We start from the raw sequence: 18,741 nt of genomic DNA, 5'->3' as shown, positions 1-18,741 counted from the left end.
TCTTATGGCCTCAGACAGTGGACTCATCTCTGTGCTTGTCCTGTTAGACCTCAGTGCAGCTTTTGATACTGTTAACCATAAAATTTTATTACAGAGATTAGAGCATGCCATAGGTATTAAAGGCACTGCACAGTGGTTTGAATCATATTTATCTAATAGATTACAATTTGTTCACGTAAATGGGGAGTCTTCTTCACAGACTAACGTTAATTATGGAGTTCCACAAGGTTCTGTGCTAGGACCGATTTTATTCACTTTATACATGCTTCCCTTAGGCAGTATTATTAGAAAGCATTGCTTAAATTTTCATTGTTACGCAGATGATACCCAGCTTTATCTATCCATGAAGCCAGAGGACATACACCAATTAGTTAAACTGCAGGAATGTCTTACAGACATAAAGACATGGATGACCTCTAATTTCCTGCTTTTCGATTCAGATAAAACTGAAGTTATTGTACTTGGCCCCACAAATCTTAGAAACATGGTGTCTAACCAGATCCTTACTCTGGATGGTATTACCCTGACCTCTAGCAATACTGTGAGAAATCTTGGAGTCATTTTTGATCAGGATATGTCCTTCAATGCGCATATTAAGCAAACATGTAGGACTGCTTTTTTGCATTTGTGCAATATCTCTAAAATTAGAAAGGTCTTGTCTCAGAGTGATGCTGAAAAACTAATTCATGCATTTATTTCCTCTAGGCTGGACTATTGTAATTCATTATTATCAGGTTGTCCTAAAAGTTCCCTGAAAAGTCTTCAGTTAATTCAAAATGCTGTAGCTAGAGTACTGACGGGGACTAGAAGGAGAGAGCATATCTCACCCATATTGGCCTCTCTTCATTGGCTTCCTGTTAATTCTAGAATAGAATTTAAAATTCTTCTTCTTACTTATAAGGTTTTGAATAATCAGGTCCCATCTTATCTTAGGGACCTCTTAGTACCATATCACCCCAATAGAGCGCTTCGCTCTCAGACTGCAGGCTTACTTGTAGTTCCTAGGGTTTGTAAGAGTGGAATGGGAGGCAGAGCCTTCAGCTTTCAGGCTCCTCTCCTGTGGAACCAGCTCCCAATTTGGACCAAGGAGACAGACACCCTCTCTACTTTTAAGATTAGGCTTAAAACTTTCCTTTTTGTTAAAGCTTATAGTTGGGGCTGGATCAGGTGACCCTGAACCATCCCTTAGTTATGCTGATGCACCCAGTGTTTCTTTTTATTCACCTCTTTTTGCTCTGTATGCACCACTCTGCATTTAATCATTGGTGATTGATCTCTGCTCTCTTCCACAGCATGTCTTTTTCCTGGTTCTCTCCCCTCAGCCCCAACCAGTCCCAACAGAAGACTGCCCCTCCCTGAGCCTGGTTCTGCTGGAGGTTTCTTCCTGTTACAAGGGAGTTTTTCCTTCCCACTGTCGCCAAGTGCTTGCTCACAGGGGGTCGTTTTGACCGTTGGGGTTTTTCTGTAATTATTGTATGGCTTTTGCCTTACAATATAAAGCGCCTTGGGGCAACTGTTGTTGTGATTTGGCGCTATATAAATAAAATTGATTTGATTTGATTTACCGAGCCCGTAGACTCAGTAAGCGTATTGGAGGCAGTGAGAGCAATCGTGTTGATGCTGACCGGTGCCGCCGCGACCAGCCCGCCTGATAAGGATGCAGAACACAATGCGCTGTAAAAAAAATAAATAAATAAATAAAATTTAAAAAAAGAAGCATGTAAAATTGCACTAAAAAAAATTCGCAAAACTGCGAGGCTGCGAAAGGTGAACCACGTTATAGTGAGGGACCACTGTACTCACTCACTCACCTTCTACAACCCCTGGCAAAAATTATGGAATCATCGGCCTCGAAGGATGTTCATTCAGTTGCTTAATTTTGTAGAAAAAAAAGCAGATCACAGACATGACACAAAACTAAAGTCATTTCAAATGGCAACTTTCTGGCTTTAAGAAACACTATAAGAAATCAGGAAAAAAAAATTGTGGCAGTCAGTAACGGTTACTTTTTTAGACCAAGCAGAGGAAAAAAAATATGGAATCACTCAATTCTGAGGAATAAATTATGGAATCATGAAAAACAAAAGAACGCTCCAACACATCACTAGTATTTTGTTGCACCACCTCTGGCTTTTATAACAGCTTGCAGTCTCTGAGGCATGGACTTAATGAGTGACAAACAGTAGTCTTCATCAATCTGGCTCCAACTTTCTCAGATTGCTGTTGCCAGATCAGCTTTGCAGGTTGGAGCCTTGTCATGGACCATTTTCTTCAACTTCCAAAGATTTTCAACTGGATTAAGATCCGGACTATTTGCAGGCCATGACATTGACCCTATGTGTCTTTTTGCAAGGAATGTTTGCGCAGTTTTTGCTCTATGGCAAGATGCATTATCATCTTGAAAAATGACTCCATCATCCCCAAACATCCTTTCAGTTGATGGGATAAGAAAAGTGTCCAAAATATCAATGTAAACGTGTGCATTTATTGATGATGTAATGACAGCCATCTCCCCAGTGCCTTTACCTGACATGCAGCCCCATATCATCAATGACTGTGGAAATTTACATGTTCTCTTCAGGCAGTCATCTTTATAAATCTCATTGGAACGGCACCAAACAAAAGTTCCAGCATCATCACCTTGCCCAATGCAGATTCCAGATTCATCACTGAATATGACTTTCATCCAGTCATCCACAGTCCATGATTGCTTTTCCTTAGGCCATTGTAAGTTTGTTTTTTTTTCTGTTTAGGTGTTAATGATGGCTTTCGTTTAGCTTTTCTGTATGTAAATCCCATTTCCTTTAGGCGGTTTCTTACAGTTCGGTCACAGACGTTGACTCCAGTTTCCTCCCATTCGTTCCTCATTTGTTTTGTTATGCATTTTCGATTTTTGAGACATATTGCTTTAAGTTTTCTGTCTTGACGCTTTGATGTCTTCCTTGGTCTACCAGTATGTTTGCCTTTAACAACCTTCCCATGTTGTTTGTATTTGGTTCAGAGTTTAGACACAGCTGACTGTGAACAAGCAACATCTTTTGCAACACTGCGTGATGATTTACCCTCTTTTAAGAGTTTGATAATCCTCTCCTTTGTTTCAATTGACATCACTCATGTTGGAGCCATGATTCATGTCAGTCCACGTGGTGCAACAGCTCTCCAAGGTGTTATCACTCCTTTTTAGATGCAGGTGTTAGTTTTGGGGATGTAAAAATTAACAGGATGATTCCATAACTTATTCCTCAGAATTGAGTGATTCCATATTTTTTTCCCTCTGCTTGGTCTAAAAAGTAACCGTTACTGACTGCCACAATTTTTTTTTCTTGATTTCTTATAGTGTTTCTTAAAGGCAGAAAGTTGCCATTTGAAATGACTTTAGTTTTGTGTCATTTCTGTGATCTGCTTTTTTTCTACAAAATTAAACAACTGAATCAACATCCTCCGAGGCTGGTGATTCCATAATTATTGCCAGGGGTTGTACCACTTAGTCCAATTAAGGGTCGAGGGGGGCTGGTGTTTATCCCAGCAGTCATAAAGCAAGAGGCGGGGTACACCCTGGACAGGACACCAGTCTGTCACAGGGCCACATATAGACCAACACATTCATGCCCGCGCTCACACCTATGGACAATTTAAAGTTTTCAATTCATCTAACCTGCATGTCTTTGGATGTGGGAGGAAGCCAGAGCACCTAGAGAGAACCCATGCAAACACGGGGAGAACACTCAAACTCAACACAGAAAGGCCACAGGTGGGAATCGAACCCATGACCTTCTTGCTGTGAGGCAACAGTGCTAACCACTAAAACACGATGCTGCCCCTTTCAACTGAAAAATACTGTAGGCTTTTTTTTTTTTTTAAGGGGCAGTTTGGCGTTATTTTTAGTAGTATACTGAATGACTGTGCCAGTCCAAGTCAGATTCAAGACCCGCTGTTAAACAGGTCACATTCATTTTTTCAGTTTTGTTGTTCTTCCTTCACAGTATGTCCACACCACAAAGCTTCAGAAGGCTATGTACATAAAAACAACAGGCCAGGAGGAGGGATGGATGCTCACCCAGACTCAGGACCAGTTTGTTCTCTGCAGCTGCAGCAACGATTTCCGGTCCCAGAAAGTAGTGCAGCAGCATCTCCAGACCCAGCAGCTGGACAGACGGAAAGCTGAAGTTTGTCTGGATGCTGGCGTTCAGGTTCATACGAGGAGTGGTGGGTGTGCCGGGGAAGTTTGCAGAACCTTCAAGAGGACAGAAAACATCTGAATGACTGACTCTCACACACATTAACAGACATTTCAGCTGCACAACTGAGTTAAGACCACAATAATTTCCTGTGCAATTACAGAGCCACATAAAGCTTCTTTTTTTTTTTTTTTTATGAAGTCTATGCACCTGCTACAAAAATGCAGATTGCCAAAATGTGGGATGGAAGACTAGTGATTTTTACCAGAGGCCATCAAAATATGGCCTATGGGTATTGCAAAGCCATTTTCTTTTTTTGGGGTGGGGGGTGACACCCAATAGAGTAGAACAGCACTGTGACATCACTGGCTGCTCTAAAACCGCTTGTTTCTGTGTAAATCGAACACGTTTCTTATATATGATGTAAAAACTAGCGAGAAATAAATACTTCTACAACAGAAAACGCTGTTTTTGGAACCTGATAACACCTCTGGAGTGATTTACAAGACAGCTCACAGACATTCGCGTGCACACACGGCACACGCGGGCAAAGGTAACCCCAAAACACCTGCTGTCACAACCTTTAATGACTGCTGCCCAGTTGCACTCACCCCAGTCATTACGAAGTGTTTTGAGAGGCTGGTGTTAGCACACAACAAAATCAGCATCCCTTCAGACCTGGACAGCCATCATTTTGCATCCTGGGCAAACAGATCTACAGAGGATGTTGTCTCCATGGCACTTCACCCACTTGTTGCAGCCAAACACACACTGTCAGGATGCTTTTTGCAGATTTTACCAGTGCATTTACTACTGTAATCGCCCATAAACTGGTCCAGAAACTCACCAACTTCAGACTCCTCACCTCACTCTGTTCATGGATAATGGATTTCCTGACCACCAGACCTCAGAATATCAGGATGGGGAACCTGACATCTGGCACCATAACCATGAACATAGGCACACCACAGGGATGTGTGCTTGGTCCGGCACTGTTTATTCTCTTTGGACTGTGTCCCCAGTTTGCCAACAACACTATGGTGGACACTATGAGACCTGGAGGGGGGTGATCGGGAAGCACGGCCTCCCCGATCTGAACCCAAGTGGTGTTCAGTTGTTGGACTTCTGTGCTAGTCACAGTTTGTCCATCACGAACACCATGTTCGAGCACAAGGGTGTCCATAAGTGCACGTGGCACCAGGACACCCTGAGCCGGAGGTCGATGATCGATTTTGTAGTCGTATCATCTGACCTGGCAAGCCAAAACGTATCGTGAGGGTCTGCTGGGAACGACTGGCGGAACCCTCTGTCAGCGAGGTCTTCAACTCCCACCTCCGGGAGAGCTTCTCCCAGATCCCGGGGGAGGTTGGAGACATGGAGTCCGAGTGGACCATGTTCTCCACCTCCATTGTCGATGCGGCTGCTTGTAGCTGTGGTCGCAAGGTCTCTGGTGCCTGTCGCGGCGGCAATCCCCGAACCCGGTGGTGGACACCGGAAGTAAGGGATGCCATCAAGCTGAAGGAGTCCTACTTATCTTGATAAAGCGGAAGAAAATGGATGGATGGATGGACTATGGTGGTCGGCTTTATCAGGGACAACAACGAGACCTGGTACAGGGAGGAGGTCAAACGCCTGACAGAGTGGTGTGCAGACAACGATCTGGTCCTCAATACCACCAAAACCAAGCATGTCATCATAGAGTCTCACACCCCTACTCCACATCAGTGGAGAACAGGTGGAGAGGGTGGACTCATATCCCCAAGGATCTGACATGGACATTACACATCCACAACCTGGTGAAAAAAGCCCAGCAGCGACTGTTCTTCCTGAGGAAGCTGTAGCGGACTGGTCTGGCTCAACAGCTGTTCAGAAACTTCGAGCTGTGCTCAGACATGGGGCCTAAATGAGGCAGAGCGTTACTCAAAGCCGCTGATTATTAACAAAATGTTGCATGTGGCCTACACTGTAATATGGTGTTAAGATTTACACATAACCCTGGGTGTGGTGAACCAAAGCTTTAAGCCCCTTTCATACCGGGCCCACTTCGAGTTGCGTCATGCGGCGTCATGACGATGCCACGTGGATGATTTGGGGGAGGTGATGGTCTAGTGGTTAAGGTGTTGGGCTTGAGACCAGAAGATCCTCGGTTCAAATCCCCGCCTACTGGAAAATCACTAAGGGCCCTTGGGCATGGTCCTTAATCCCCTCTTGCTTGCGGGGCATGATCCTTAATCCCCTCTTGCTTGCGGTGTGTAGTGAGCACCATGTATGGCAGCACCCTGACACTGGGGTGAATGTGAGGCCTAATTGTAAAGCACTCTGAGCGTCTGATGCAGATGGAAAAGCGCTATATAAATCCAGTCCGTTTACCATTTTACCATTTATGCAACCTAGTGCCGAGATGATGTAGCTCAATGCCAGAAGCCGTGACGGACACAAAGGACAAAGCGAATTGGATGCCAAAAATGAAACATGCTTAATTTTTCCTGCGTCGAGCACAGGATGCAGAAAGGAAGTGGTTTCAATGCAAGTCAGGGCAAAGCAATGGTACCCGACGTGACTGAAAGCCACACCTTCACAATACAATGTTACCCGACGCCAATTTAGGATTCCTGTGTTCCATTGTTCCTGAAGTATAAATCACATAGAATTGTTTTTATACCGTGTACACAATGTAGTAAAACTACACGCTCAAAGAGCACAGGAAAAAAAATGCTCAGCCTGGCTGCTGCTGCAGCTACTCGCTCTAAAAGTCCTGTTCATAGACTGATTCCCAGACACAGGACATGTCCACATCCAGTAAAAAGTCCGGACATCTCCAGTCAACTCACAGATGATTTGTTCGTGTGCACATGAATAATTAAAAGAAAAAAAAACTGGCTGGCTGCAGGCAGTTCTTCACTCTCCCCTCAAACTCTCATAATTGTGTTAAATAAAGGACAAAAAAGGACATAAAGCATGCTCACAGACTGATTGCCAGAGACAGGACATGTCCACATCAAGTATAACTCCAGACATCTCCACATTTACTTATGGACAGTTCGCGCGAGCAAGCAAATGCAGTTCGCGGTCAAAGGAAGGAAGATGAACTATAACAGAAATCAGAGCGCAGACCTGCAGCCCTGCACAAGAACAAATATAAACTAGAAGAGAAATCAGAGTGCACAGTCTGGCTGCAGACTTATGTCCTTTCTTGTCCTTTATTTAACACAATTATGAGAGAACTTGAGGGGAGAGTGAGGAACTACCTGGAGCCAGCCAGACTGCCTGCAAATCCTCCTCTGCATTCTCACCCCCTCTCTGCCCCCCTCCTGCACGCACCTGATGCACGTATGAAGCAACCCAAAGCAGGCCCAGTGTGAAAGAGGCTTTAGATCAGAACCCTCTGAGTGGCTGCGAAGCCGCACAACTGCTAAATGATGGAGACCGCAAAAGGTTGTGATTTGTCACTTTTCCGTTTTCACTCCTTCCTCTCTCAACATATTTTAACAGTTTTTGCAGTGTGCCCGCCGATTATATTTAAATCATGGATCAAATAGATAAGTCCACAAATATGACCAACTTCACAACACAGTCGGAAAAATACGCTGAAATGACCCGCAATTCAAGGAGGGAAATTGCATGTACCGTAATGTTGGTTTGGAGGTTGATGATTGTACAAAGATGCAAAGCTTGTTGAGGGACAAATTAATACAGAAAAAGCCATTGTTCCTGCTATGAATTGCATTAAGACGCGACAGAGAACTTTAAAAGGGTCACATGCACGTCAATGTCTTTGCATGGCCATGGAGTTATGCAGCTGCAGAGGCATAAATCAGGCTTTAAGATTTTAAGGTACCAAATCAAATCAATTTTATTTATATAGCGCCAAATCAAAACAAACAGTTGCCCCAAGGTGCTTTATATTGCATGGCAAAAGCCAAACAATAATTACAGAAAAACCCAACGGTCAAAACGACCCCCTGTGAGTAAGCACTTGGCAACAGTGGGAAGGAAAAACTCCCTTTTAACAGGAAGAAACCTCCAGCAGAACCAGGCTCAGGGAGGGGCAGTCTTCTGCTGGGACTGGTTGGGGCTGAGGGGAGAGAATCAGGAAAAAGACATGCTGTGGAAGAGAGCAGAGATCAATCACCAATGATTAAATGCAGAGTGGTGCATACAGAGCAAAAAGAGAAAGAAACACTCAGTGCATCATGGGAACCCCCCAGCAGTCTAAGTCTATAGCAGCAAACTAAGGGATGGTTCAGGGTCACCTGATCCAGCCCTAAGTATAAGCTTTAGCAAAAAGGAAAGTTTTAAGCCTAATCTTAAAAGTAGAGAGGGTGTCTGTCTCCCTGATCTGAATTGGGAGCTGGCTCCAGAGGAGAGGAGCCTGAAAGCTGAAGGCTCTGCCTCCCATTCTACTCTTACAAACCCTAGGAACTACAAGTAAGCCTGCAGTCTGAGAGCGAAGCGCTCTATTGGGGTGATATGGTACTATGAGGTCCCTAAGATAAGATGGGACCTGATTATTCAAAACCTTGTAAGTAAGAAGAAGAATTTTAGAAGCCAATGAAGAGAGGCCAATATGGGTGAGATATGCTCTCTCCTTCTAGTCCCTGTCAGTACTCTAGCTGCAGCATTTTGAATTAACTGAAGGCTTTTCAGGGAACTTTTAGGACAACCTGATAATAATGAATTACAATAGTCCAGCCTAGAAGAAATAAATGCATGAATTAGTTTTTCAGCATCACTCTGAGACAAGACCTTTCTAAGTTTAGAGATATTGTGCAAATGCAAAAAAGCAGTCCTACATATTTGCTTAATACGCGCATTGAAGGACATATCCTGATCAAAAATGACTCCAAGATTTCTCACAGTATTACTAGAGGTCAGGGTAATGCCATCCAGAGTAAGGATCTGGATAGACACCATGTTTCTAAGATTTGTGGGGCCAAGTACAATAACTTCAGTTTTATCTGAATTTAAAAGCAAGAAATTAGAGGTCATCCATGTCTTTATGTCTGAAAGACATTCCTGCAGTTTAACTAGCTGGTGTGTGCCCTCTGGCTTCATGGATAGATAAAGCTGGGTATCATCTGCGTAACAATGAAAATTTAAGCAATGCTTTCTAATAATACTGCTTAAGGGAAGCATGTATAAAGTGAATAAAATTAGTCCTAGCACAGAACCTTGTGGAACTCCATAATTAACGTTAGTCTGTGAAGAAGACTCCCCATTTACATGAACAAATTGTAATCTATTACATAAATATGATTCAAACCACTGCAGCACAGTGCCTTTAATACCTATGGCATGCTGTAATCTCTGTAATAAAATTGTTACCATTCCACAAAGAACTTGGAAAAAGAGTGACTCCACCAAATGTAATCTTTTTAATGCATATAATGTCCGGCGCTTATTTAAGGCAGACATTTATTTTTGTCTGACGAAGTTTTGACCCAGTCATTAAATGAGGCAGGTCCTAATTCAAGGTCAGGCCCTTAATCAAGGACACGTAACCCTAATTGGTGCTGAGGATTCCCCGTAGATCGTTCAGCACCTCCTCAGTGTAACTAATCTGTTACATACACATAACGGATTTTGTCTGTTTTATACATATAGTTGATTTCTAACAGATGAAATTCGCTGGTCCACATTAATCCATTATCTGTGAGCGTTACTGTAGTGGAACTCTTCCTCAGCTGTTTGTGAAACAGAATGTCAGACTGCTTTCACTGGAACCTTCAACATGCTTACGGAAGGTTAAGACTGAAGAAGAGATTTTCTTTGGAGGCACAACAAGTGCTCTATCAGGTAACTGTTTAATTTTTTTTTTTTTGGGGGGGGGGGGGGGGGGTTAGATTTTGAAGTAAAAATTATGTCCAGATAGTCAGAACTTTGTGCTCCTTGTTCTGTGATGTGTCGCATTTATCACGTACAAGTTTTTGCCTGTTTCACCACATAGCAAAACTCTCAGCAACGGCATTATGCTCAGTCTCTTGACGAGAGATTTGGAGCAGACTGGTCGTGATGAAACTGTATGACAAATGGACTTCAGTCTAAAGTAGATTACTGGCTCAAAAAATGACCACTTAAAAGTGAAAAGTGTTCGCTAAAGGTGGTCATTTGTTGGCTTTCTGCAATAAACATTTAGAAAATGTTGTAATTTGTAAAACACAAGGAGAATCTGAGCCTCGATTTGATGCGTTTTCATGTCTTATGATCTTTCGCATCTCCACTCCAACATGAACGTGCGGACAGGGATGAAACCAGCAAACGCTGCACCGTGAACCCTTTCTGCACTCACATCCACAGAAGCCTTTAATTCTTTCAGTGTTCACTGAGGTCTTGGTGGCTTCCCTCTGTGCTCTTCTTCCAGCACACAAACTCAGTTTTTGAGAACTGCATACCTGACAGAGAGTTACTGTACTGTATGGTTTGTATTTCCCCCATGATTGATGTAAATGCTGTACATGACATTCAATGACATGGACATGTTCACACGCTCATTCCCCGATTTGTTTTAAGAAAGCTGCCTGCAAAAGTGATGATTTAATCCTTATATTTAGAATAAAATGCCCCCATCCCAACTGTTTTTGGAATGCGTTTCAGGCTTTAAATGGAGGAATGGATGAAGACTAGCACATGAGGCTGACCAGAAAAAAGAAAGGAAAAACATGAAATGTCACGTTGGTTCACACTGCAAATTCATACTTGGCACGAATGCGTGTGCACGCACACTGATCTGCCACATTGTATTGTGGATAAATGATGGCTGGAGGCGGATCTGTGCACCTCACCAGTCTTTGGTGTTCCAGGCGTGATGGCACCATTTTGCGAGGAGGCTCTCGGGGCACCTGGGATGGTTGACAAGTCTGTTCCAATGGCACACTGAAGCAGAGGAACAGAAACCTGGACAGAGACAGACACAGACCACTTAACCAGCCAGCGTAAACACCAGAGTGCAAACGGTGACTGTGCAGGTTACAAAGAAACCACTAGCGATCTAGCGACTAGGTCTTTAATCCCCTATTGCTCCCGGTGTGTAGTGAGCGCCTTGTATGGCAGCACCCTGACATTGGGGTGGATGTGAGGCATAATTGTAAAGCGCTTTGAGCGTCTGATGCAGATGGAAAAGCGCTATATAAATGCAGTCCATTTAGCGATGGGTATTGATAAGATTTTATCGATATCGTTTCTATTATTGATTCCACTTACCGATCCGATTCCTCATTGATTCCCTTATCAATACCTCAATACCTTATCAATACCTGTGTACTAAAAGTAGGCTTTACAGGTTTTCTATGTCAACAACATTTTATTGAGTCTTAAAGTAAATAAATATGAAATTGGTAACTGGATCCTTGATCTCTGGACATAAACAAAATCTGAAGATTTTTTTTTTCAAAACCATTTCCTTTCGAGAAATTTGGCAAGGGTTCAAATCCCACCCCTGCAACATTTCCCCATGTAATGTGGAGTTGCGTCAGGATGGGCATCCAGCGTAAAACCTGTGCTAATTCAACATGCAGATCCACCTTGGATTTCCTGTGGTGACCCCAAGTGCAAAAACAAGGGAGAAGCCGAAGGGACTTACTATTTCCTTTCAGACATTAATGACACAAATGTAACTCCACAGCCTCTGAGCTGAGTTCGTTCAGCCGGCTGCACTGCACGTCAACTTCTATGTAATTCATAAAGAACAGAGGATGTCTCATTTTGGGAGGAAAAAAAACATTTTGGTCGGTTGTAGTTTGTAGTCTGTATTAAGGTCCTGTCACACCTTGACGATTTAGCCAGCATATGCCAACCATATTAAAAAAACAAAAAACGCTGGCATAAGTCCAATAAGTTAAGGGTAAGTTTTTTTTATAAGTTAAGAGCATGTTGAAACACGCTGAAGCTCGCTGATGTTCGTCTAATAAGCTGAGTTCCTCAAAAAATTTTGGGCATGCCAAAAATTTTCAACGCATGCCAGCGTGTGACTCATACGTCCGCACATGCTGGACATAAGTTCTGGTTCAGGTATGATCCGCTGACCAGGAAGCAGCCGCTCAGCACTTTAAACATTTAAAGAGTCTCAGCACTTCATTGATTCACGGCAATGTTTCCCACAGCCAATCCACTCAGCATTCGGTACACAATAAAAATGGTCCAAGATAAAAACTGAAAATAAAAAAATTAAATAATGTTAAATTACTCGTTTCTGAAGTGCACCATACCGTGCAGTATTAACCTGAACTACTGGGTGGAAATGGAGCTGTCGGCATACGCTGGTTGATCGTCAAGGTGTGACAGCTGCATTAATTTATTAGACGTATGACAGCGTGTGGCAGAGTTTTCAAAACTGTCAGCATATGCAGACTAAATCATCAAGGTGTGACAACGTTTGGAAAAGGTGTCATTTGATTTAAAACAGCGATTTTCTTTGAAGTTATTAATTCCGACCAGACTATTTTTCTATCTTGACTCGGCAGATAGCGCAACGTTTGGAGCTGTGCGAACGGAACAAAGGACAATTCCTCATTTCTTGCCTGCAACAAGACAAGAGCCCCAGTTAGAGACTTTAATCCACATAAAGGTGACCCATGATTAACATCATTAAATGGCTTTGAGAGGGGTTAATGAAGCGGACTTGCCGCTTCTGAAAAGCAGTGAAGCAGAGAACCAACGAAGCAACGGATTGGAGCACTGGTTCGTTGGTTCAAGCTTCAAGCAGATCCACTGCAGAAGCGGTTGATTGCAGACTCACTGCAGGATCTGCAATCAACGCAGACAAATGATCATCTTCCTGATAAACACCCTCAAAAACAACGGCCACTCTGAAGGACCGATAAGTGAATCGTTAAGCAAAAAAGGCTATTGACGTCGGTGGATCGAATCATAACGATTCTTGAAAAGAACCGGTTTTCAATACCCAACTCTAGAAACCACTCAATTACTTTGGAACTGAATTCAAGGACCATTTAAAATCTGTATCACTTGTATGATTAGACATTAATGAAAACTACTCATATTTTATGAAACATAATCTATTATTTAAAAAAAGTGCACATGCCATCTCAACAACCAGTAAGTAACCATGTCACGCCTCACAGGTCTGCTTCTCTGGGTGTACCCCAGGAATGTTCCATTGAATTTTGCAATCTATACAAAGTAAATCTGGAGAGGAAGTACAGTGGAATACGAGTTGCATCTGTCAACAGTGTGCCATGAAAGGGGAGTGGGGAGTACAAGTCCCATCAGTATATTAGTTACACTTCTTTTTGAAACAGTGCCACCATGTCTCGCAGGCAAAACCCAGGACACACTGAAGGGACTACATTTCCCAGCTTGATTGGGAATGCCTGAGGATCCCCCAGGAGAAGTTGGAGGACTTGGTGGTTTATGATAGAGAAGTGTGGGGTGAGCTGCTTGGTTTAGTGGCACAGTGACTCAGATAAGTGGCAGAAAAATTAATTATTTAAAGAATGCAACTGCTACATGCAACAAGAAGCAAACTGAATTTTATCTGTACATTGTACAGATGGATGAGCTAATTAATGTTACTGAACAAGGCACAAAACGAGATTAAACTGCATTTTTGAGCACTGAACAGACATTTATAGGTGAGGTAAACGTGCAATGTAATTAAATATTTGAAAACCCGGCACAGGATTTATTCATGGTTAGGGCTGTGATTTGACCTGCCAACCTGCCCTTGTTCTTCTTGTCTCATACAGTCAAAACAAAAGTGTTGTGCCATGATGTATGAAACTTAATCCCCCCTTTTTATTCCAGACCATAGTCTTTCAGAATGTGAGCAAAACTGCTTAAACTTACTCAGAACATCTCTTTCTTTGAGACGGAAAAAAATGATGCAATTTGGTACATCCTGGTGTATCGTCATCATTAAATTTTCCTTATCAAAGTTGCCATTTTGTACTGAAAATTGTGTGAAAATGACCAACAGGTAAGAAGCTGTAAGTATCAGTGATGAAGGTTTTCAGGATTTTGTCTGAATTCAAATTTTTTTTTTTTTTTTTTTTGGCTTGATGAACACTCACTGAATTTACTGATCTTGCTAATAGCTGTTGCTGCTATTGACAAATCACAGATGATCATACTTTCTTTTTATTACATTTACACAAACATGAAAAAATAAAAAATAAGAGTAAATCTGTCAATCTTCAATGGCCTTCACAGCAACAGTTACCATATTCAACCACTTTGTGGCACAGACAACAGCAGGGAGGAAGCATGCAGCTTTGACTTGTGGGTGTGAATTGTGCCACTGTTTTCAGACTTTATGACCAATCCCACCTAGCTTACAATATCATCTCGGAAAATTAGCCAATCAGGAATGGCCTTACATCACGTACAGTGATCAACGAGAGAACGGTGGACACCATTTACAGGTAAATGCGATGTGAATTTTTTTTTTTCAGATATTAGAGAATGCACATCACTCCCAGGAACGTGGCGTCTCAGGGAAGATGCAATTTACTGGGTCAAGCGTGGGTGATTTTGCATCTGTTTGGTAGAAACAGAGTGCTGTCCTAAAACTTTGGATCATAATTATTTGGACAGTGTCTGTACACCACCACAACAGAGTTCACATCAATGAATCAAAACTTTCTTTTAAAGGGTTTAACAAAATAAAAACCAATAATTACAGAAGAACTGTAGCTGTTTAGCACAGTTTCTTAATTCTGAAAGGCCATAAGATTCTGGACAAACTAAATGTATTTTTACTACCATCAGGTAATGATACTGAGTTCAGGTTTCCATCCCATGAGTTTATGTTTTGTTTAAACAAATCTATTACGAAGCAACTTTAATGCAGGTGATTAATTTGCCATAGATGAGCCAACTATCTAGGGGTAGGTGATGGTCTAGTGGTTAAGGTGTTGGGCTTGAGACTAAAAACTCCTTGGTTCAAATCCCCACCTGACTGGAAAATCACTAAGGGCTCTTGGGCAAGGCCTTTAATCCCCTATTGCTCCCGTCTAATGCAGATGGAAAAGCGCTATATAAATGCAGTCCATTTAACTATCAACCACACCATGAGTTGCACGCCTGATCTACTTATTTTTGGTTTATGATTAGAGAGTTGTGTGTTAAACTCTCTCTTGTCTTCTTGGAGCCATTTTAAAATAGAAACAGCTCCACCTCCAGAAAGACATCAAACCTGTTCAAAGTTGGATGCCAGGTTGGGTCCCAGCTGGACCACCAGATACCACCAGACCTCCAGCTTGGTGAGCATCAGGGCCTCGGTGCGTACATGAATGGATGTTAGAGGCTGCATCAGGAGCTTCATACGCTTGGCACTGCACAGGATGTCTTCACAAGAAAAAGAAGGAGAAAAATAAGAAGAAAAAGCAAAAGCCTTAGGTATGCTGCAGGAGTAGATACATCCAAGTGTCTGAAGGGCTTATTTTGATTCATCTGAGGTTTCCCTGCAATGAGCTCAGTTTGGACCTGTGCCAGTCCTTCCTGGGACTCCTGTTAGGGTTTAGACACCCATTCTGAAGGGACTCAAGAGCATGGCAGGCAGCAGGTCCAGACAAGCTTCAGCATCTCAGTCTGGCCTAATTTTGGATACAGACTGAACATCAGCTTGTTGGACACCAGTGTTCCATCTTAACGGTGGGTTGTTCTGGAGCAGCATTAAACTATTCACTCACCTGGATTGAGAGCAAAGTTATCTATGAGGCTCTTCCAGGCAATGAATGCAATCTTCTTGATGGTAGGAGAAGATGTCCGGAAACCCAGCTCCTCTAAATGGAGCAGAGAGTTGATAAAGGGACCTCCTCTGTGGAGGATCTGTGGAGAAGTACAGAGAACCATGTCAGCACTCTTCAATCTACAGACCATTTTCTCCTTATTTAAGCTATCCCTAAAAGAGCAAACTCGCCACTCTACTAGTCTGTTTACAAAAATCTGAAATATTATCCAAACTGGATCACACTTCAGAGACAGACATACTTTACCTTTCCTAGCAGTCGAACAAATAAGGGCCAGAGCTTCAGGACATTGGTTTCATTCCTAGACATGAAGAGTTTCTGCAGCTCTGGGATCAGTTTCTGTGAAAAATATTTCAATAAGGTGTTAAATTAAGGATTAAGGCAGACGTAATATGTGACATTAGGACAAGTACCACAACAATGGAGTCGAAACTCCACAAACACACGACTGCATTCTGACAGATACGGGTGAGGACCAGCCTTAGGAAAAGCTCATCGGCCAGAAGAGAAAATAAAATGGACGATCAAGCTGTTCGTGAACCCTGATTCTGGTGTCCACATTTCCTCCTTCAACAGGGACAGAGAGACTCAAAATCACACCAAACACAAAAGCTTTTGCCACCCTTCACCACACCCACGACACAACAGAACTGCCTTGGATCCTGCATGGCAGACAATCGGTCCATTCCCACATCTTGAAAGTAACCATTTATATGCTGCAGCCAGGTGAAATATAGGTGCAGAGACTTAAGCAAAAATAAACAAAAAGTTTGTTCTGCCTGAAAAATGTTTTCACTGCCAAAATCATAAGCTGTTCACTATTGTGAGTGCATCCAGAACATAGTCAGAGCACTTTTCTTGTTCCACATTTTGTTATGTTACAGCCTTATTCCAAAATGGAGTAAATTTTTTCACTTTTTCCTGAAAATTCTACTCACAACACCCCATAATGACAACATAAAAAATAAGTTTTTTTTTTTTTTTTTGCTAATTTACTAATAAAAAAAAAGTCAAGAAATTACGTGTCCATAAGTATTCACAGCCTTTGCTCAATACTTTGCTGATGCACCTCTGGCAGTGATTCCAACCTCACGTCTTCTTGAATATGATGTCACAAGCTTGGTGCACATATCTTTGGGCAGTTTGGTCCATTCCTCTTTGCAGCACCTCTCAAGCTCCATCAGGTTGGATGGGGAGCCTCAGTGCACAGACATTTTCAGATCTCTCCAGAGATGTTCAGTAGGATTCAGGTCTGGGCTCTGGCTGGGCCATTCAAGGACATTCACAGAGTTGTCCTGAAGACACTCCTTTGATATCTTGGCTGTGTGCATAGGGTCATTGTCCTGCTGAAACATGAACCGTCACCCCAGTCTGAGGTCATGAGCACTCTGGAACAGGTTTTCATCCAGGATGTCTCTGTACATTGCTGCATTCATCTTTCCCTCAATCCTGACTAGTCTCCCAGTTCCTCCTGCTGAAAAACATCCCCACAGCATGATGCTGGCACCACCATGCTTCACTGTAGGGATGGTGCCTGGTTTCCTACTAACATGACGCCAAAGAGTTCAATCTTTGTCTCATCAGACCAGATAATTTTGTTTCTCCTGGTCTGAGAGTCCTTCAGGTGCCTTTTGTCAAACTCCAGGTGGGCTGCAATGTGTTTTTTACTAAGGAGTGGCTTCCGTCTGGACACTCTACCATACAGGCCTGATTGGTGGATTGCTGCAGAGATGGTTGTCCTTCTGGAAGGTTCTCCTCTCTCCACAGAGGAATGCTGGAGCTCTGAAAGAGTGACCATCAGGTTCTTGGTCACCTCCTCAATGGAACCGTCAAAGTATCAGAAATGTTTCTGTGCCCGTCCCCATTTTGAAGTTAAAAAACTTGAAATTAAAAGTTTTAGAAATAAAAAAATGATTCTTTAGAAATGTTTGATGTTCATCTGTAAATTAAAACCATAACTTATCTGTTGTTGTTGAGATAATTTCTTGATTAACATTATAAGGAACCTTGGGCAACTACGAGTAAATAAGAAATGGCATGAAAAGTGATGTGTAGCAGCCGATCTGCTCTGTGTAAGCCTGATCCCATCAGATCTCAGAAGCTAAGCAGTGCGGGACCTGGTTAGTACTTGGATAGGAGACCTCTTTGGAACACCAGCGGCTGTGTGCGTTTCTCCAGGTAACACTGGAGTTGCGTCAGAAAGGGCATCCGGTGTAAAACCTGTGCCAAAATATCAATGCGGATCTGGTTATATCCGCTGTGGCGACTCCGAACACACATACACAAAAAAAAAAAAAAAAAAAAAAAAAAACCGGGAGCAGCCGAATGGACAACCAACAATGAAAAATGATGTGTACATTTTTAAGTCTGGTAGATTCATTCATTCAGCATATGTTGAAAAGTTTCTGATGTGGGTTTTTTTTTTAAAATATAAAATATGAAACAGCGGTGTGCTATTTTCTTTGGTTACTCGAAAGTTATTTTTTTATTTATTTTTTTTTAAGTTCAAGTTATTTAAAGTTGAGACTTTTCTTGTAGTTACACCAGTAACAATTAAAAAACTGTGTAGCTTTATTTGGTAAAAATAAAAATAGGTCCAACAATTTATGACTATAAAACAGTCACTCAGCTTGACAGTCATTGATTTAACTTCATGCAGTTAAAGGCAAATGTGAGCTGATGCTCAGACAAATCTGCAAAAACTCTGTTGCTCAAACTCTTGTGGTAATGACTTACAAACTCTCGTCTGTATGCTAACGGCGTTAGCATTTTTAGCAGCTGGGAGCTTCACCTGTTATCTCCACTTAATGTTGATGACTGGAAGAAATACACAGCTCATAAGTTATGTCCACAAC

The 18,741-nt window shown here is 42.3% G+C and overlaps 1 protein-coding gene across 1 annotated transcript in view; it reads right to left on the bottom strand.

Annotated features, from left to right (window-relative positions):
- rif1 (replication timing regulatory factor 1) overlaps nucleotides 1–18,741 on the bottom strand; it is a 246,301-nt gene that overhangs the window by 166,137 nt on the left and 61,423 nt on the right. The window contains exons 8-12 of the mRNA XM_034185865.1: nucleotides 16,133–16,225; nucleotides 15,827–15,965; nucleotides 15,331–15,482; nucleotides 10,961–11,072; nucleotides 4,058–4,234 (exon numbers count right to left, since the gene is read on the bottom strand). Coding sequence (XP_034041756.1) covers nucleotides 4,058–4,234; nucleotides 10,961–11,072; nucleotides 15,331–15,482; nucleotides 15,827–15,965; nucleotides 16,133–16,225 — 673 coding nt within the window. The remainder of the gene's footprint in view (nucleotides 1–4,057; nucleotides 4,235–10,960; nucleotides 11,073–15,330; nucleotides 15,483–15,826; nucleotides 15,966–16,132; nucleotides 16,226–18,741) is intronic.

Source organism: Thalassophryne amazonica, chromosome 14 (assembly GCF_902500255.1).
Source record: "Thalassophryne amazonica chromosome 14, fThaAma1.1, whole genome shotgun sequence".
In the NCBI taxonomy this organism is placed as follows: Eukaryota; Metazoa; Chordata; class Actinopteri; order Batrachoidiformes; family Batrachoididae; genus Thalassophryne; species Thalassophryne amazonica.
The sequence above is the reverse complement of the archived record's forward strand: the minus strand, read 5'-3'. Positions and strand labels throughout refer to the sequence as shown.